We start from the raw sequence: 21,308 nt of genomic DNA, 5'->3' as shown, positions 1-21,308 counted from the left end.
TTTAAAATTGTGTGGTTCTTAAAAGAGATCACCTAGACTTTTTCCCTCCACCAGGTATAATGGATCTCTCCCAAACGGCGATAGAGGAAGAAGGAAAAGTAGGTTTGCTTTGTTTAAAAGACCTAAGGCAAATGGGGTGAAGCCCAGCACTGTGCATATTGCTTGTACTCCTCAGGCTGCAAAGGTAAAAAACAAACAAACACAGATTAAAATAAATCTGTTAACTTGGAGAAATTGAAAGACATGTACATGTTGTTTATATTCTCTAGCATTCATTTCACATTCTGTACCAGAAGTTTCCTTTTGTTTGGATGGGAGAAGACTCTTTGGAGACATAATATATGAAGGGCCGCTGTATGGAAGGGCATCAGACTTTTTTTTTAAGTGACACACCAGGATCAGTGGGTGGAAATTAGAAGGAAACATTCCCTTTTCTTATTTTAAAAAAAAAAAAAAAAAAAAAAAAGGTAGGTTTGGGCCAGGGCTTCCACTATTACCAAAGGAGGTCTTGCCTGGGCTGGACAAGGAATGTAGTATATAAGCATATTCAGGTTCTAGAAGCATAGTTTGGATGAGGTGATTTTTCTAAAGTAAGGGTCTTTATCAGAGATTCTGTGTATTCTCATATGTTTTGTTTGCTCATTTTATGACCCTCATAGCTTTTTTTTCCTTTTTTTTTTTTTCTTTTTTATTTTTAGCACTAGCAGGACAAAGGGGCAGAGGTCAGGGGCGGGAGAGAGAGAGAGAGAGAGAGAGAGAGAGAGAGAGAGAGAGAGAGAGAATCTTAAGCAAGCTCCATGTTCAGAGCGGAGCCTGATGCGGGGCTTGATCCCATGACCCTGGTGACCATGGTGACCATGATTTCGTGACCTCAGCCGAAATCAAGAGTCTCCTGAGACACCCAGGTGCCTCTGACCATCATAGCTTTTAATATAGTGCCTTGAACAAAGTAGACCTCAGTAATTATTAAAATGAATCAAAGCTGTAAAAGCAAATACCCAGCTGTATCTACAGTTTAACTTCTCAGTCTCCTCACATATTTAATGCTCTTAGCTCCTTTTTCTTTCCTTATCCAAATCTCCAGAACTGGGCCCTCATTTCAGAACACTTGGGCTTTTCCTGGAGTGATAGACAATTAGGGGGAATTTCAAATCTTTACATTTCTATGAATTCCTCTACTTCCAACTTTGTAACATAAACTGTATTTGATATCGTGTTGAATGAATAAAAATTACAAAGTGTCTCTGAGCTTCTGGAAATACCTGTGTTTTTAGCTAAGCAGCCCCAGGATGTGCATCAATATTATACCATCTGAGGCATATCTTTGTCAGCTAAATAAATGAGAGAGAAATTGACATGTGATGACTTGTTTTAGGTCATAACTCCAGTCCTGAAGTTAATTGGATTTGTTTGTGTCCAGTGTAGTGTCTAGAACAGTCCTCTTGCCTTGACGAGGCCTTCTCTATTACTGTTTGAGACCCAGTAAATGTAGAAAAGGGACAATTTCTTTTAAGTGTCTCTTTTTGCAGAGAAGGGATGTGCTAAGCAGGTAGTGAAAGTGAACGGCTAATTGATCCAACCTGAGGAACTTTATTCCAGAATTGCCTCTGCAGGAGTGCTATTGCATTTTGGGTATGCCATTTCTATGCAGGATTGTCCCGTATATTGCAGGACATTTAATATTCTTGTCCCAACCACTAATGCCATTTAAGCCTTCAAATCATTGTGACAGCCAAAATATGTACCTACATATTTCCAAGTGCCCCTTACACAGCTAATACTACCTGTGGTTGAGAACCACTATCATAGGGAAAATATTTCTGATCCCACTTTTAAAATACCCTATTCTGGCAGTCATCTAGGATATGATTAAACCCTGCTTTTCAGTCCAGTGAGAACTTAACTTGACATAGTTCTTATTCTTAATCTAAGAGTAGGTTTAATAGCTAAAAAAAAGCCAGGGATTACAGTCTCAATGTACATAAAACCCTGTGTTTTCAAATCTCTTTAGCCATTAAGAATTAACTTCTAAGGTTCTGGGCAGTTATTTGAAAAATCATTGGTTTGTGCTGAATTAAAGTAATTCTAGGTTTTAAAGCCTGTAAAACGATTATATAATGTTTATTTTTAAAATGTTAACAACGTGCATGGGAATGGATCTACAGTGCATTTAATGAGGTTGGATACCTCTGTGAAGAGAGGAGAGTAAGAAGAACGTGTAAGCAGCATTGATATTACCTATTGAATTTAATTTCTTTTAAGAAATCAGAAGTAAAAGTGGCATTATTATGCTTTGATAGAGCTGGGTAGTTGGTACCCAGGTGTTTTGTTTATTCTCTTTAAATATTGGAAAATTTCACAATCTTAATTAATTTTAAAGCTATTGTTTTAGGGCTTTATCTATTACAGATTACCTACAAATTGAAACCAAGTAAAGATTTATAATACCAAAGTTCTAGTTAAGAAACATTTTTAAATTTAGCTTCTTTGCTGTGTATAATCATTCTTTTCTGTTTTCCTTTTATGCAGTCTGTTTCCACTTCCTTTGTGTAGGTTTTCCCCCTTTCTGATATTATCTTCAACTCATATACATAGAAAACGCCTGAAAACAAAACCAAAAAGTTCTTTTTAGCAATGTTTTTAGTTTGGGATAAGTCAGAAATACAGTCGTAAGCATTATGTCCATTTCCTTTGGTAATGTTTAATCATTCTATGAATTTTTCCATATTTGGCCCAGCGTATGGCAAATATTTGTCATCTGTAGAGCCACAGAATGGTTAAAACCAGTTAACTCTGCTTGTGGTAACTTAATATAACTCTTTGAGTTACTTTAAAAATAATTTTCTTCATTATCTTGAAAAATACTCTATTTTCTCCTTATTAGAACAGTATTCAGTACTGTTTTCAGTTTCTACATGGGACTTGATTTTGATTATTTTATCATTTAAAATATTTGTAAGGGAGATCCATGTTTTATAGTGTTTTTATACAATGAAATTATGTTCTTACTCTATAACATCTTCAGATTATTTTTACACCCCACTCAACCCAAGAAGCTACTGTCACAGCTGAGGTTATGGAAGAGTTATTAATTTCTCCCTTAAATTTTAGGAGAAAATATGTCAAGTATGTAATACATTACTTTTCTTTTTTAAATTTGATTTGATTACCCTACCAGCTAATTTTTGCTATTAATCTTTTCTTTCTTAGGCAATAAGCAACAAGGACCAGCACAGCATATCGTATACCTTATCTCGGGCCCAGACAGTAGTGGTTGAATATACTCATGACAGCAACACTGATATGTTTCAGGTATTATGACATCTGAATTTTTTTTTTTCCTTAAAACAAAAAAGTTAAAAACCTATTGTCAGTGACTTTTCCTGTGTTCAGATTAATGATTAGTATATTTTAACCACATATTTCATTAAAATATATTTTGATTTCTAAATCTCATATATAGAAGTCAGCATAGCATGGTTAAGAAATGAGCTCTGAAGTCAGAATTCCTAGTAAACATTACTTAGCCACTCTATGCCTCAGTTTCCTACTATGAAGTGCAGATAATAGAGCTTCCCTCATAATGACATTTAGGAGGCTTAAATGTGTTAGTACATGTGAAGTGCTCAAAGCTCTGCCAGGTGGCTGGTAAACACTTAGCTATTAATAATAGTAGTTATAATAATAGTTCAGTTAGCTATTATCCCAAAAAAGGAACCAAGAAATATTCTGCACATATTTATGACCTTTTTTGCCACTATTTCCCACCTTCCTCTCGAGGCAACAAAATGTATGGGCAGTCTGTAAACTGTCCATATCATGTATGTGTCAGGCTTGTTTTCCAGCACATATTTGCTCCAAGCTACTACTGATGCAGTAAAAGGTTTTTTTCTCTCATTTTTGTACCAATCCAGTGCTGATTGGTACATTGGTAAACTTGATATATGATAGAGCGGTCAAACCGAAAGATGAAAACTAAAATCATGGTCTTCTCCTTTATTTGGTTTTGTAAAGCCCTGGGTTTTTTGGAAACAAATAGGACATTACTAGTACCTGATAATGTTGCTCTTATAATTACTGTCCCAGTGACTTTGCAGTTTTTCTTTATTTACAAGATTGAATGTGGAAAGGCCTGGGATGTCTTTAATTATAACCAGTAACAAAATATTTCTCTGAAGTCACTCACTGCCCTTCTAATAGAATACTGAATTTTCTAGAATAGTGTCTCTGTAGTTAATATTAGAATATGGTTGTATGTTTATGTCTTTCTTGCTTTTCCCAAAAAAATTTAAAATAAATAACACCCTTAATGAAGATGAAGGTTGGGATCTTAATGAGAACCTAACACAAGCTTTAGGATGATTTCCACATTTTTTTTCACTGATAGCCAGTTAAAATGAATGTGCCTAATTAACTTTTTTAAGAATCAAGATGCTATCTAGATGTTTGACCCCAGAATTTTAGTTTTAGATAATACCTTAAATTTATTTGTTTATCCCTTATTTTTTGTCAATAAAGTTACTGAAATCTTGTGAATTCAATGTTACAAAGTTAGGTGGGTGCAAAATTGGGATTAAACCGGGCATTCTGAATTATGGAACAGTGTCTTTACCATCTTATGAAGGTCCTTAAATAAGTTGTGCCATTTTTGGTTTTCTCCTTTTCAAAAAGGAATGGAGAGTTTTTCCCAATATAATAGACATGATGCTCCTTCTACAAGCATTATGTGTATGGAAAATCCAAACATTTCTATATCAAAAAAATGGAGATACATCAGAAACCACCCTGATAAATTAGCCAGTCTTTGAGAAACTGGTTGTATACACATTCTAGGATTGCTTCCAAACTGAACAAGATAATTTATTATTCAATTCATTAGCTATACAAACTCCAACTCTGCATTGGTGGACACTGTGAAGTTAAATAAAGGAGACATTACAAGTTGATTGTATTCATAGCCTACACTGGTAGTCTAAATGTGAAGCTTCTGATTGGATTGAAGAAGGGTGAGGGAAAGACTTCAATAGTAGTGCCTTTTTATCCGGGCCTTTTTTTTTTCATTGTTTATTTTCAAGAGAGAGACAGAGAGACAGCACGAGCAAGGGAGGGGCAGAGGGAGAGAGGGAGACACAGAATCCGAAGCAGGCTTCAGGCTCTGAACTGTCAGCACAGAGCTCGATGTGGGGCTTGAACCCACAAACCGTGAGATCATGACCTAGGCTGAAGTTGGACACTTAACCAACTGAGCCACCCAGGTGCCCCTCTCCTTTTTTTTTTTAGTCAAGTTGAGCAGGATTTTGCCAGTCCAGCCAGTAGAAAGGCATTCTGACAAAAGAGATGGCAAAGTACACAGTGTGGTAGGTTGACAAGTAAGCTGCTTGTAGCTAGAATATACTTTTCGTGTGAATAGCAATGATAGGAAATTAAACTGGATTGGTGGGAAGCAAATTGTGAGGTCAGTTTCTAATTATTATAGAAATAAGAAACTAAGAAGTTTGGATAGCCTGTAAGAGACCATTGGGGTTTTTAATGAGAGTGGGAGATAACATGATAGGGATATATGTTTTTAAAGCTCATAGTAGCAGTTCAAAAGAGAAAGAATTACAAAATTTATCTTAACACACAAAAATTATATTTTGGAATCTGATCATGATCACAGAGGTTTCTTCTCTTTATAAATTCATGAGATTTCTTCCTTCTTACCTGTCTTTACCAATATTGCTTTGTTGTCTTAAATATCCTCCAAGTCCCAGATCAAATATCAACTCTTCTGGAATAATCTCTCCTCCCAAATAAGTGCCATTTCTGAATTTCTTGATTCTAAATATCAATCCTCAATCTATTTCCTGGCCTACATCTTTTGGATCTAAAAGAGCCTTGGGGCGCCTGGGTGGCTCAGTTGGTTGAGCATCCGACTTTGGCTCAGGTCATGATCTTGTGGTTCGTGAGTTCGAGCCCTGCGTAGGGCTGTGTGCTGACAGCTCAGAGCCTGGAGCCTACTCTGCATTCTGTGTCTCCCTCTCTCTCTGCCCCTCCCCCATTCATGCTCTATCTCTCTCTGTCTCAAAAATAAATAAAACATTAAAAAAATTTTTTTTTAATAAAAAAAATAAAAGAGCTTTTATTTTTGGAAATATTTTTAGTTTCAAAAGTCAGAGACCATTTTCTTTGGCTATTATTATCTTAAAAAGCAGGAAAAGAGACATCCAGTCTTACATTTGTTAACCAACCAATTTCTTTCAAAAACTGTCCAAACTAATGACTTACAATTGATGATAGGACAAAAACACTAAAAGTATTTTATCCAAAGGTGTGTAGGTATGAGGAATTCTTGAGGCTCAACTATGCAAAGAATGACTGAAGTGTCATCTTTGTGGAGGGTCAGTGTTTTTTCTCAGTATCCAGTTTCCTCAATTTTAGATACTACTTTGTAACAAACCCGTGAATGAACTGATCATTTTTAAATGTTTACTTTAAAGCCCTGTGACACTTGTCAGTTCTGTCATCTGTTCCACTGATTTCCTTTTCAACTTTCATCTTTCAAAATGAAAATTAATTTCTTTACTAGCTGGTACTTCTGAAGATGTTTTAATTTGCTGACCCACCCACCAGAACTCTCCTTAGCTGGAAACCTTATCTTTCAGAAATATGGCCAAGAACCAGGAAGAAAATAAAAAAGGACATCTGGCATATAAAATAAAGGCCACACAGGCCATGGGCTGAAATTCCTTTTCTTTGCTCTGTGGAGACTCTTTTAAGATCTCACCAAGAACCTTTTGAAATACTGTTCTTTGAGGTTTAGTTTTTTTGATTTCTCAACCAATATCAGAATAATAGTTAACTGGTTAGAGGCGAGCATGCTGCTAAAGATGAGCATGCCCAACAGTAAGAAATGATGGCTGACAAGCTGACAGAAAACACACAAGAATATCTGTAAAGTATACATAAGACCTCAAAGCAAACCTGTGTAAGCTCTTAACATTAACATAAGGATCAGCATTCTTGTACACCTTTATAGTACCTGAAGACATCACTGCATTTCAGTTTAATTTAAATGGTATTTATAGTTTAATGTCCTTGAGTCATCATAAAAGATTTACTTGTATGTTCACTACATTCTGGTAAAGAAGGTAGAGTAATACATGGTAGGCATATTTCCATCCAAAGGGGTTAAAACTAAAATTTGCAGCCATCTAAAATCTCAGCCATCCTAAGCTCTGCATTCCCTGAGGGTTTCATATATTCTGGGTGGTAAGTTCCCACTTAATTCTTTCTGTGCTCTAAATGATTATTACATCAGAACAAGTTTGACAGATTAGTTTTTTACGGTGTAGATGCTCTCAGAGTTCAGTATAAGTTTATTAAGCTTTAGAAATTCTAGAAGTTTAATGATTTCATCTTATTATACCTTTCTTGAATGGATTTTCCACTGTATTCCTTTCAATAGGTTTATAGATATTTCTTTTTCCCTTAGATTGGTCGGTCAACTGAAAGTCCAATTGATTTTGTAGTAACTGACACAGTTCCCGGAAGCCAAAGTAATTCTGATACCCAGTCCGTGCAAAGCACTATATCAAGGTTTGCCTGTAGAATCATATGTGAACGGAATCCCCCCTTTACAGCACGGATTTATGCTGCAGGATTTGACTCATCAAAAAACATCTTCCTTGGGGTAAAAAGCTGTTTTCCTAAATGATGTGTTATTTTATAACCACTTCTGTTTCCAATTTACAAATAAATGGAAGTTCACTATTCTTATTGCTACTAGGAGAAGGCTGCCAAATGGAAGACATCAGATGGGCAGATGGATGGTTTGACCACTAATGGCGTTCTTGTTATGCATCCACGCAATGGGTTCACAGAAGACTCCAAGCCTGGAATATGGAGAGAAATATCAGTGTGTGGAAATGTGTTCAGCCTGCGGGAAACCAGATCAGCTCAGCAGAGAGGAAAAATGGTAAGTATTGAGATGTAGTTTCTTACCTAGGTACAGTAAGCTGTACCTAAGGTGAGTTAGACTGAATGTATTACGTATTTACAAAAACTCTTTTTTCTTTTTTTAAGTTTATTTATTTTGAGAGAGAGAAAGCATGAGCAGGGGAGGGGCAGAGAGAAGGAGAGAGAGAATCCTAAGCAGGCTCCATGTTGTCAGTGCAGAGCCCGACACAGGCCTTGACTCTGCAAATTTTGAGATCATGACCTAAGCCGAAATCAAGAGTCAGATGCTTAACCAACTAAGCCACCCAAGGGCCCCTCCAAAAACTCTTAAATCTCTTGCTGACACAAGTCTGACTATAAAACAAGGACTACTAAATATTATACTAGAGGATAATATCTGAATGTTTTAATCAAGACACTTGAAAAATTTATTCTTTCATATCATGTTAATATGTTTTAAAACCTAAGCTTTTCTAAGTTAAATAGCACTGTGATTTTCTACTTGTATCTATATCTCTTCGATCATGACATATATTGGAAATATTAGACTTACTGATGAGCCACATGCTTTAATCATCTGTCGTCTTTACCATAAGGCTGAAAAGAAATCTGTTCCTGCTCAATATTTTACCTTTGGTTTTCAAGCTTACATTTTTCATGACTACCATTAGAGTTTCTTCTATTTAGTAACAGTCATAGGAAATCTCAATTCTTGAGTAAGGAGCATGTAAGACCAAAACTCTCACATGAGAATTGAAAACACAGTGGTGAATGTGTTTTTTGATTCTTGTTTCCTCTAGGTGGAAATTGAAACCAATCAATTACAAGATGGCTCATTAATTGACCTCTGCGGTGCAACATTGCTGTGGCGTACTGCAGAAGGCCTTTCCCACACTCCTACAGTGAAGCATTTAGAAGCTTTAAGACAGGAAATCAATGCAGCACGACCTCAGTGCCCTGTCGGGTTCAACACACTAGCGTTTCCTAGTATGAAGAGGAAAGATGTTGTTGATGAAAAACAACCATGGGTATATCTAAACTGCGGCCATGTGCATGGCTATCATAACTGGGGAAACAAAGAAGAACGTGATGGAAAAGATCGTGAATGTCCCATGTGTAGGTCTGTTGGTCCCTATGTCCCTCTGTGGCTTGGATGTGAAGCTGGATTTTATGTGGACGCCGGCCCTCCAACCCATGCGTTCAGCCCATGCGGGCATGTGTGTTCAGAAAAGACAACTGCCTATTGGTCCCAGATCCCACTTCCTCATGGTACTCATACTTTTCACGCAGCCTGCCCCTTTTGTGCACATCAGTTGGCTGGTGAACAAGGCTACATCAGACTTATTTTCCAAGGACCTCTAGACTAACAGACAGTTGTCCTCCAGGACTACATTATAAATTTATAAGCTAAGTGAGTTGGGTTTTCCAACCTGTTGTCCATGTCACAGTTTCTCTGCTCTGGTCATTTGCATTAAGATGAAGAATTTTTTTAAACATTTATAATAAATAGCAACAATTTCTGATCAAAAAATCTGGGAAACTCAAGAAAAGAATTTCTGAAAGTACCAGACTTCTGAATTCTGAGTTTTGAAAATCTATTTTGAGGATAAAAAGACATAGTCTAATTTGTTGCCTTCCTTTTAGTGTTTTTGAATCACCCATCCTCAGTGTTGAAAAATTGTTTTATATAACTGAGGGTACTGTTGGTTCAAACTATGTTAGTTTACAGTTTGTTGCAAACATTGTAAAATACAGCAACGTGTATATTAACTTTTTTCTATTTATCTTTATTATAGAAAATATCTTCGAATGTTCTTGATAGAGTAGCATGGTAACGATGGTGTCACACTCTTGGTGTGAATGGTAGTTTAGCGAGTATAGCTCAAGGATTTGCAAGCTTAGAAAGAAGGACAAGAGAGCCTCTCCCCACTCCCCTTCTAAATATGGAATTTGGTAAATTAGAATACTTTGTAAAACCAAATTCATATTAATTACTATTGTGTAAGAGCTGTTTGTTTTTAACCACGTTGAATATAATCAGGAAAGTTCTTTTTCTTAATGTTTCTCTCAAGTGTAGTATATAACGAAAACTTAATGCTAAGAAACATTTTATATGCTCCGTTGAATATGCAATTTAATCTAGATTATCTATTTTTCTCCCATGATAACTAATCTGTTTTTAGTACCAGCAACATTTGGCAAGTTTATTTTTTAGATATAAACTGTGGTTCATCTGTTCACTGTTTCTAGAAAAAAATCATTCTCATGAGAAAAAAGCATAAATTAACAAGGAAGAGAGTGACTTGATTTGCTTTTAGAAAAAGAAATGCTTAACTAATTGATTATTCTGTATGTGGTCTTCCCAGGCATTAAGAAATCTAGAAAGAGATAAAGGGTTGAATGACAACAGTGCCCCCTTTTTTTTAACCTAGCAGACCAGCCTTAACTGTGTGGGCTTTGAATTCTAAGGAGAGTTGCCACCGTGTGACTCGAGGAAATGTTTGGTTGGCAGATGAGCACCAGTGACAGCCGAGTAGAGGAACATACTTGCACGGTATGTTTATTCTCTAATTCCAATGAGTTCTTTGCTTCAAGAAGCAAGAAAATGTTTCTTCACTCCCTCCCCTCCCCATTTCATAATGTACCACAAGGGACGCATAGACAGTTGCACTACATCAAACCCTTTGTGACCTTGTAGAAATCAGTACACTTTTAGATTAGACAGGATCTTTTTTTTTTTTTTTAATCTTCTGATTTGTGTTCCTTTAGTTTGAAAGTTGTGTAATACTTAATTGACTCTAGCAAATTTTTGTATGTGGTAGTATAGCTTTAATTTATCATAACTATTACTATGCTGTTCTGAATTTTCTTTTAGTTTAAAAAAAAAAAAAACCTGTTGCTTAGAAGCCATGAACTATTTTTACTTTAATTGAACTTGTCAGAATTTCCTTGTTTTTAAAAATGATCATTTGGGTTCACTCAGGAAATGCATGTCAGGAAACTTGTATTATAAGTTTACTAGTTGTGATGTATCAGTAACTGCTGTTATCCCCTTTTCAAAGAAATATAATTGATTTTGAAGTTTTCCACATAGTCACATGCTTTGTGACTAATGCAAGGAAATCAAGTCCTGTGTTGTATTTGTTCTAGTCATTTCTATTCAGGCTATATATTGTAGCTAATTTTTATTTGCAATTAATTTATTCAAACTAAGTAAATACTTTTCAAAATAGATACTTGAATTTGTCTCTGTGAGTTCATTATTGCATAACTGAGAATGGGAAACCAGACACAAAAACTTGTGGACAAATCTACCTCTCCCCCACTTCAAAAATACTCACTTTAAATAGGTGAAGAATTTGCATTTAATGTAACACTTTAAATCGCTGGTCCTCTTGGGAAAGCATCTCTTACTTATTAATAAAGGAACTTTGTGTAGTGGTTGAATAATTGAGGCTTTAGTTAAGTCCTGCTAGAGAGTTGGCTCTTTGCAAGTTGAATACTAGACTGTTTACACAGTGCCTCGATGTCCATGAAAGGTCCACGTTCTTCTCAAAGTGCCTGAATTTTCTCCTCCCAGCTATGAAAAGTCTGATTCATTTTCTATCAAATTCAAGTTTTGAAAACTCAGGCTATTTAAATCATTAGGTGTTTTTCTGTTCAAGCATTTTGAATATTGGTTCCGTCATTCTGCCTATATCTAATGAAACACTTTTACTTACTCAGTTGTATTAAGGGAATGTCAGTATTCTGGCCAAGGAGAAAAAGTTGCATTTAGGTCTCCCAAAGGTAATCTTTATGGCTTAACTCTTTTATGAAAGTGATCTAATTATCTAAATACTTCCTTAATTTGTGTAGGGAATTTCCTTCATCTAACATGTTAGGGTCATGAAGCAAGAAAGAGTAAATATCCAGAAGGAGGAGTCTTTTACCAGGCTATCTTCCTGAAGCTGTAATTGCTTACTTCCATCATTTAAAAAACATTCTGACACATGCAAAATAGTATAGGGGTAAATAATCATGTAAATAAATATATAATTACATCTAACATGAATACTGCTACTCTACTCCTCCCTCGGGATACCTCAAGAACCATGTGTGATGCATGACCTTCTGACATATAGACTGAGCAAGTGAGTGAGGGCACCAATGAAAATCCATCCATTATTTCTTTAAATTTATAAGATGAATATAATTTTAACACTTTGGCCCCTCATTGTGATGGATCATTTTGTGGTATCCCACCTTAGAGACCACTGGCCAAAAGATGGGTGATCCATTCTTTTGTGTTTGTGTTCTAAGCATTAACCCTGTAGCAAATGAGATTATCAAAATGCTGCTTACTGAACTGCATTATTCTTTCTGTCTCCTACTCCCACTTTCAGAAGTAAGTATGCTTTTAGTCCATGCCCTCAAGTTTTATCCACGAATTCTTGCAACAGATATCTGAATATCTACTATGCACCAAGCCTTGTTCTAAACTTTGGGTGATTTAACAAGAAAAAAATCCCTGCCTTCACGGAGCTCATATTTTAGTGGGGAAGATAGAAATGAGTAAGAAAAATAGAAGATACAGCATGATAGTGAAGAGTGTTGAAGGGACAAATAAAGCAGGGAAGGGAGATACAAAATGTTTTATGTGATGTGTGTGGAATGTTTGCAGTATTAAGTAGGAAGGCAAGGGAAAGCCACATCTAGGAGATTATTTGGGCAGAAGAAGTAGCAATTGCAAAAATCTTGAAGTAAAAGTGTGCTTGGAATATTTCTGTAATAGCAAAACACCAGTGTAGCCATATAGTGTGAAAGGCCAAAAAGGAAAAGTGATAGAGATAAGTGGGGTGTGGGGATGAAACTAGATCATGAAGGGCCTCCTGAGGCTTGGCTTTTATTCTCAGTGAGACGGGGGCAACAGGAGGATTTTGAGCAAGGAAGTGACATGATCTGACTTCTATTTTAATAGATGCAAATAGACCAAAGTGATAGTGGGGAGACCAGTTAGACCATCACAGTAACCCTGGAAAGAAATGATGGTGGCATGGATCAAAGTGGTGGCAATGGGGCTGGTCTGAAAAGTGGACAGAATCGATATATTTTGAAGGCAGAGCTGACAATATTTGCTGGCAGATCAAATATGGGTTGTAAAAGAAGAGGAGTCAATGACTCGGCTCATCTAGCCTGAGCACTAGAAGAATAGAATTACTGTTTGAAGTGGAGATTATGAAAATAAAAGTTTGGGGGGAGGGTGCATTGCTTGTGGAATCAGGAACTTAGCCTTGGACGGACATTAGATGGAGACTCCCTGTTAGACAAGTTATTTGCCAAAGGTAAACTGTCTCTGCTTTTTTAAGGTGCTGTCAAAGTTCTTAAACCATCATGATCAATGTTCTCCATATACACTGTGCTGCCTTAGAAACAAAAAAGTATTTCTCCTGATTAATGGCAAACTTCCTTTCACTGAAATAGAGAGTTGGGACACCTCTCATGTTTCTCTTTGTTTCAGCTGCCTTCTGAGGAAATGAAGTTCTGTTTTCAACTACAGTAACTTCCTTTAACCAATGTATCCTAATACAGTTTTTCTCCCTTCTCATTCATGTACATCTTTTTCCTTAGGTCTTGCCTTAAAAAAAAAAAAAAGTCCTATTTTATTGAATCTTAATATGTTGCTGTTTCAAATTCTTTCTGACCGTGGCAAAGCACAAGTTGTGTTTGGTTTTTTAAAATCTTTTTAATATGCAGGTGTTGATGGAAAACAAAGAATTCTTGAACCTCTCTCTAAGTCCAGCTTCCCTTAAAGAAATATGCCTGTATTGGATAATACTGTCAGCAGAAAATGGAGTAAATAAGATAAGAGTTTTCCTAGTAAGTGTTGTAAAGCATCACATCCAAATCCAAACATTCTCTTAAATGATATGATGCGAATGCTGGTGTCTTCAGGCTGACATTAGATTGTAAATTCAGCTATGTATGTTAAACCACAGCGTAAAATAAATTCCTCACAGCTAACATTTGAGTATTTGTTATGTGTCAAGCTCTGTTCTAAATACACAATTTTAAGTATATTAATTAAAGCTCAAAACAGCCCTGTGAGGTAGGAACTCTTGTCTCCTTTTCACAACAAAAACCAGGCACAGCATTACCTAGGAACTTGCCCGAGGTTCATATGGCTCATGAGTACAAGAGTTGGAATTTGAACCTTGGAAGTCTTGCTGCATACCTGTGTATGCAACTACCATATTTGCTCCTTCCCCCTTTTTCACTGAGTGGGATCTGAAGTCTATGTCTTGCACAGTTTTTAAAAAATGATTTAAGGTAGCAAACCAAAATTGTAACTAAGAAGATTAAACATCAAAATTTTTTAAAAGAATAACAACAAAAAAGGTTTGGTATTATAACAAAAGAAGATAGAACCAGAAGTGGCATGAATAGATTTAATGAAGACCTATAAATTTGCTAAATGTGAGCCACAAATCAATTTAGCACAAAGGTGTTCGCAGGTTAAACATGATTAGTTATAAGATCCATGCCGCTGCCTGGAAGGTAGCAACAAATTCACTGATGCAGAAACTCATGATCATTTCTAGTCCTGCAACCAGAAAAATTCACATCCAGGATGTAGTAGCATTACTTCATATAGGTGGATTCATGAAGTATTTGTCTTTTTGTGTCTGGCTTGTTCCACTTAACATAATGTCCTCGAGGTTCATCCATATTGCCTATTGCAAAATTTCCTTTTTTAAGGCTGAATTGTATTCCAGAGTATGTATATACTATTTTTTCTTTATTAATACACCTGTTGGGCATTTGGATTGTTTCCATGCCTTGGGTCCGAGGGGATAGTGCCACAGTGGACACGAGAGTGCTAATTATTTGTTCAAGACCCTCATTTCAATTCTCTTGGGTAACTACCCAGAAATGAATGGGATGGCTGGATAATATGGTAGTTATATTTTTAATTTCTTGAGGAATTAAAAAAATTTTTTTTTGTTTTCGTAGGGGCTGCACCATTTTGCATTCCCACCAGTACTGTGCAAGGGTTCCAATTGCTCTACATCCTTGCCAACACTTTGTTGTCTTTTGTATTTTGAAAATAGTCAACCTGACATGTGAAATGACATCTCATTGTGGTTTTGATTTGCATTCCCTGATGATTAGTGACATTGAGCATTTTTCATATACTTGTTGGCCATTGGTATATCTTCAAAGAACTAGATATTCGAGTCCTTAGCCCATTTTTTAATTGAGTTACTAGGGTTTTTTACTATTGAGTTCTAAGAGTTTCTTATATATTTTGGAAATTAAGTCCTTATCGGATATGGTTTGCAAATAAACTCTCTTATTCCACAGGTTGTCTTTTCGTTTTGTTGTTTACTTTGCTGTGCAAAAGCTTTTGAGTCCCACTTGTTGATTTTTGCTTTTGTTGCCTGTGCTTTTGGTGTCCTGTCTCCTGCTTCCCCACGTTAACACACTGAAGGAATTCTTTCCCGAGCGGATGAGCTATCATGGCCCGTCAGAAACTATTTCTTAGGTAATTGTAGGAAACTGTTAGAACTCTGAACCATTAAGCTACCAAAACACTCTGTAAGTAGGAGCATTAACAAAAGCAGTCAAAAGAATGAAGTTTGCGAAGCTATTTGATCAGAAAATGTGTCATTATTGGCTGAAAAGATAAAAATGGAAGACATGGAGACATTGCCAAAAGTGACAATAAGTAGGTGACTTGGCAACAAGAAGAAGCCCATAGATGATGCCAGAAGAGAACAAAAAAAGATTCTCCTGGAGAAAAGAGAAGGAATATCGACCATAGCCTCAAAGCATGTCATCCAGACTTGAAAGCCTATCATCGGTCCAAAAGGCACAAAAAGCAATCCAAGACTGAAAGGGAAAACTAAAGTCTGTCTGCCTTGGAATTTCCTGAAGTTCTACTGTATCTTATTACTGTGTAGCTGTTATAAAAATATAGAATATGAAACTAGAAGAGATCTTGGCAATCAAGTTACAGTTGAGAAACCAAAGCCTAATCAGACAAAGTGGCTACCGACTGATAAATCTGGTACTAGAACTTGTTTCCTATGTCCATCCTAACACAGGAACTTGAGTCACCAAGATTTGGTTAAATTCCCGAGTTTTGTTTGTTGAAGCAGAGACAACTATGTTGCACTTTGTTTTTATTTTTAAATTAAAGGTGCCAATAGAGTCAAAAACATCAACTCATTGTGATATAAACAGTGATTCCCAATTTTAGAGGATAGTCTGTTTCAGAAATCTTTCAACTAAAAGGCTGCCTGCTTTGTAAATGAAACACAAGAATAGGAAGTGAAAACCAAAGCCTTGTGCAGTACTTTCACTAATAGCCCCTTAGTACTCTACTTGAATCATTCAGCCAACATGAGTGTTCACTCAAATGACAAGGCTCTTATTTTACCTTTTCTGTGTATTGTGAAGTAAGCACAATTGTTTTGCATACCACACCTCTGCAAGAATGCAACACATTCAGATACTCCTCGCTTTCAGTTGGCTTGTCACATGACCTTTGGAAAAGGAGTTATTTGAAATGGTGATTGTAATGTTTCATTAAAATGTTAAAATTACTATATTGCCAGGCAACTCAAGATCTTTTTTTTATCCATGATATAATCGAATAATAATAGCAACCCAAACCCTAAGTGTCCATAAAGTTGTCCAAAGCCTGACTCAGGAGGGACAGATCCCTACGTGGAGAGACAGTAGTTGAATTGGGCTAGCTGTACAAGGAATAAAGAAGGAATTTCCCACAAAATGACTGTCTAAGGTCTACAGTAGGTAAGAGCTCCCAAAGCTGGGCTGGGCTGGGCTGGGCTCAGGTGCACGTGCAGAGGTATAGCGGGAGGAATTTCCCACTGTGGGTCTTGGTAACATGTTAGGATCCCTAAAGTAATTACTTCCAAAGTTGAGTGTAAACAGGGATTGGGGATAGGTAGGGAATGACAGGAGTGCCTGGGTGCCCAGTCCGTTAAGCATCTGGCTCTTGGTCTCAGCTCAGGTCACGATTTTACAGTTTGTGGGATCAAGCCCCACATAGGGGTCTGTGCTGTCAGCGCAGAGCCCACTTGGGATTCTCTCTCTCTGCCCCTCCCCTACTCACCATCTCTTTAAAAGAATTTTTAAGAAAAGGATAGGGGATGACAGAATTTGTTGTGCCCCCCCCCCCCAAACCATAATTATCCATACATCCAGGTGTGGAAATTATAGGAAGGAATCATAACATCAAAAGATTGGCAGTTTCTTAGAGCTCTCTGTCTCTCTGTCTCTCTGTCTCTCTCTCTCTCTCACACACACACACACCCCAAACAGCCGCTTCCAATTTTAGAATATAGCTTCTCAAGGTGACTTTTTCAAAGAACCAGTGTTCACCTGAGTGTGTAAATTCTAACACATTCGTTAGTGTAATTTCTATATTAGCCACACTGCATGAGGGCAAATGTTGATTTTACTCAGAACTCAGCGACAGCAGGAATCCCTGAACGAGGTGTTGGTATCCAGTCACAGAGGTAACGAATAGAACTATGAAATGAAGCCGTGATGTGATGCTATGAAAGTCAAAGATACTGCTCTGGAGACGTGGCCTTTTGCAGAGAAGCACTAAAAGAACGTTTACCACTTTGGCATGTGCTATTAGAGTTTAAAAGTTTGAGAGTTTACAACCCAGAGTTTGTTTAAAAGTGCTTTCATGGTTTCATTATTACTACTGACTTCAAATATGGCCATATTTATTTACCAAAGTGTTTTAATTCCTTTAGAAATACAAAAAGACCATTGAAAATATCTGGGTGGAATTTCACAAACACAAGGAATTCTTCAGACAAGGCTTGAGTCCAAACCTTAATCCAGTCTGGCCTCAGATACTAGTCCTTAGATGTTTTTTTTATCAGAGCAGGTAACAATGAGCAGTTATTCACTGTAAATAAACTAGAGACTCAGTGAGGAGAGTTCGAAAATACTGAGATAAGAAGTCCCCCTTTGGAGAGGATCCAGTTATACTGAATTTCCTGTAATTTTGTAACATGCTTTTATGTTTAACTCCTTTGCTCTATTACAGTTAGGAATCTCATTACCTGCTAACCCATGGGAATAAGATAATCCAACTCTTTGGCATCAATAAACTAATACTCATTCTACCTCGCCTTAGTCCCATAGGACTTTGGTGCTGGTCCTTTGTGTGGAATTAGACTTGTCAGAGCAGATGGCCCCAGATTAGTAGATGTATGGCCTCTTCATTTGGAGAGCTCAGAAGCCTCTTCGGAATGTAACAAAACCAAAGAATCTTAAAGAAGTTATAAAATTATCTTCAGTTTAAGTGGTTTTTTTTTGTTTTTTGTTTTTTGTTTTTTAATCAGTGGCTGATGAAAAGGATGTTCTAAGTTATTCATAGCTGAAATGCTTCTGAAAGGGTCTGGTTTGAGGGGCAGAGTTCAGGGCAGTGATGCAACTTGAGAAATCCCCTAACAGTTTCCAAGAAGCCACCCCTATGAGCCTGTATCAGAGTTTAGTTCTATGTTGATTTGTGACAACAGTGTGAACATGTTTTCGATCTGCATGGGCTTATTATGCTGGGAATTTGAATAGTGGATCTTAACCTTTTTATGTATTTCTTCATTATGATGGATTAAGCCTGCTTACCCGTGAAATATACTACAAAATGGGAGAGACACGAATGAAAGAATTGATACAACATGTAGTAGTTTGAATTTTTACTCTGAGAATATTACATTAACTTTATAGTGATAATATACCATTATCATTGTTCATAACAGCTGACACTTTGATGAGCTACCAGTTAACCTTCTGGATTCCGAAATAAATACCCTTGGTCTGATTCACAAGTACACCTGTAACCACCAGGACCCAGCATCCGCTAGAGATGATTTACATGGCAACGAGTGAGAACACTTCCAGGAAATCTAGTTAGTGACTTTGCTTTTTTTTTTACAGTTTCTCCTTATGTGGAAAGGTGATAGAAGTCTTTATTTGGAGAACTAGGTATGATGAAACAAAATGGAATCTTATGCACTGACATCAACTTCCTGGCTGGCAAAAACACAGTGACTTTTAAGACCCTCCTTCATTTGCTTCAATTTGCATGGCTTATTTCCAGCTAACACAGCATTTCTAAAATGCCAGCATTTATTTTTTGTTTTGTGGTATCGTGTCTAAGCCAACTCAACTGATCTGGATGCCAATGAGGTAATGAATGCCATGTTTTCCGGGAATTCCAGGAGATCAGTTCTCTAAATGAATTGGAGATAGTGGATTTGGCTTATTAATAATTCTAAAATTTGATCCCTTTCTGGACCAAATATCTTCTCATGGAGAAAAGCCATTTTATGACCAGCAAACTTGTATCAGGGGCTAATATATACAGATCTTCCTCAACTTACAATGGAGTTGGATTCCAATAAACCCATTTTAAGTTGGAAGTGCATTTAATACACCTAGCCTGCTGAACATCATAGCTTAGCCTAGACTACCTTAAATGTGCTCAGAACACTTACATTAGTCTACAGTTGGGCAGAATCATCTAACAAAGCCTATTGTATAATAAAGTATCCCATATCACATAATTTATTGAATACTGTACTGAACGTGAAAAACAGATGGTTGTATGGGTACAGAGTGACTGTAAGTGTATCGGCAGTTTACCCTCCTGATCGCATGGCTGACTAGGTAGGAACTGTGGCTTGATGCCGCTACCCGGCATCGCGAGAGAGGATCGAACTGCCTATCGCTAGCCTGGGAAAAGATCCAAACTTAAAATTTAAAATACAGTTTCTACTGAATGTGTGTCGCTTTCGACCTATCATAAAATCAAAATGTTAAGTCAGACCATTTTAAGTTAGGGGCCATCGGGAATAACTGAATCAGAGTATAAGTAGTGTAATGCATCATGATCAATATGATTACAAAAACAGCTCAGGGCGAAATTCTTTTTAGTGTCTTAAGTCTTAATGTGGCTTGGACATGGATGACCTAGACTGAAACTATTTCTCTGACTTCATTCTGCTTTTTTTTTTTTTAAGTTTATTTATTTTTGACAGAGAGAGAGAGTGACAGAGCATGAGTGGGGGAGGAGCAGAGAAAGGGAGACACAGAATCTGAAGCAGGGTCCAGGCTCCGAGCTATCAGCACAGAGCCCAATGTGGGGCTCAAACTCACCGACCGCGAGATCATGACCCGAGCCAAAGTCAGATGCCTTCTTAAAGGCTAGGGGGCCTTTGGTAATAGAATAAGGGGCTCCCTCTTGAAAGGAGGTCTATAAGAAAGTAAAAAACAGGAGAAAAAAGTTTGATCCCTCATAAAACCGGAGATTGTGACAAATAAGAGGATGCCTTGCATATAGTCAGCATTCAGTTAAATATTCTTTGAATATTTGAACAGCAGTGGACCCTTCATCCTTCATGAATGATAAAGAGCTATTTTTAATTTTCCAGCAACCTTGAGGTCACAAGATAGGAGAGAGGAACTCCACTCCTGAACAGAGTAGGAAAGTAATAAGGATCTTTGCTGACAGTTCTGATACACCTTTTCTCTCTCCTCGTCCTGTGGGATTCCTGGGGAAGCCTCAGAGAAGGAAGCCTGTTGACAACTTAATTGGAAAGCAAGAGCAGATCTTAATTTGATCTTTTTCTCTGCATAAGCATCACAATTTAAAGAGATTTGTTAAACTTTAGTGATTAAGGAAAAAAACATTAAATAATGTCTGAAAAGAGAGATTCTTTCTTTTCACTCACCATGAGAATTGTTTCATTGAATATCTCTTAATTGCCTGACTAGTCAGATGTGTTTAGCCACTGGGAAAGGGAAACATGTATTGAATACCAAATGCCTACTTTGAGTTCATGTATTCACTGAAAATACATTGACTATCTAGTAAGTGAGAAACACTGGGATACAAAGATAAGTGAAAAGACATGGTCCTTACCCTCACAATGTTGAAAATCTAGTAAAAGGAAATGGGTAAATAAGCAATTACAATATGATGTGTAAGTGCTATGACAGAAATAAAGGTGTCAATCTTTGTGATTGGTAGAGAGCAGCACATAGGAGGAGCACTGAACCAAACTTGGGAGGTCAAAGAAGACTCTCTAGATGAAAGTGATATCAATCAGGGACCTGAAAGGAGGGAAGGGTAGTCAAGGATGAGGGAGAGTGGCAGGTTAGGGCAGCAGGAGTAGGATTCCCAGCAGAGGGAACAGCTCTGCTTGTGCAGAGGCTCAGCACCAATACAGAGTAGCAGATATTTTGAGGAATTGAAGTTGAATGTGGGCTGAGTGGAAAATAAAAGGAGGGGAACAGCAAGAGAAGAGGCCAAAGACACAGGCTGGAGCCATATCAGA

General features: G+C 37.1%; 1 protein-coding gene across 1 annotated transcript in view; it reads left to right on the top strand.

The window, feature by feature from the left end:
• The window catches only part of PELI1 (pellino E3 ubiquitin protein ligase 1), a 57,239-nt gene extending 46,067 nt beyond the window's left edge, over positions 1-11,172 (top strand). The window contains exons 3-7 of the mRNA XM_019436205.2: positions 55-184; positions 3,211-3,312; positions 7,475-7,672; positions 7,769-7,957; positions 8,739-11,172. Coding sequence (XP_019291750.1) covers positions 55-184; positions 3,211-3,312; positions 7,475-7,672; positions 7,769-7,957; positions 8,739-9,305 — 1,186 coding nt within the window. The 3' untranslated portion in view covers positions 9,306-11,172. The remainder of the gene's footprint in view (positions 1-54; positions 185-3,210; positions 3,313-7,474; positions 7,673-7,768; positions 7,958-8,738) is intronic.
• The last annotated feature ends 10,136 nt before the right edge of the window (positions 11,173-21,308 follow it).

The sequence above is a fragment of the Panthera pardus genome, unplaced genomic scaffold (assembly GCF_024362965.1).
Source record: "Panthera pardus isolate Hobbes unplaced genomic scaffold, ASM2436296v1 HiC_scaffold_25, whole genome shotgun sequence".
Taxonomy (NCBI): Eukaryota; Metazoa; Chordata; class Mammalia; order Carnivora; family Felidae; genus Panthera; species Panthera pardus.
This window is presented reverse-complemented; position numbering and strand designations above follow the sequence as displayed.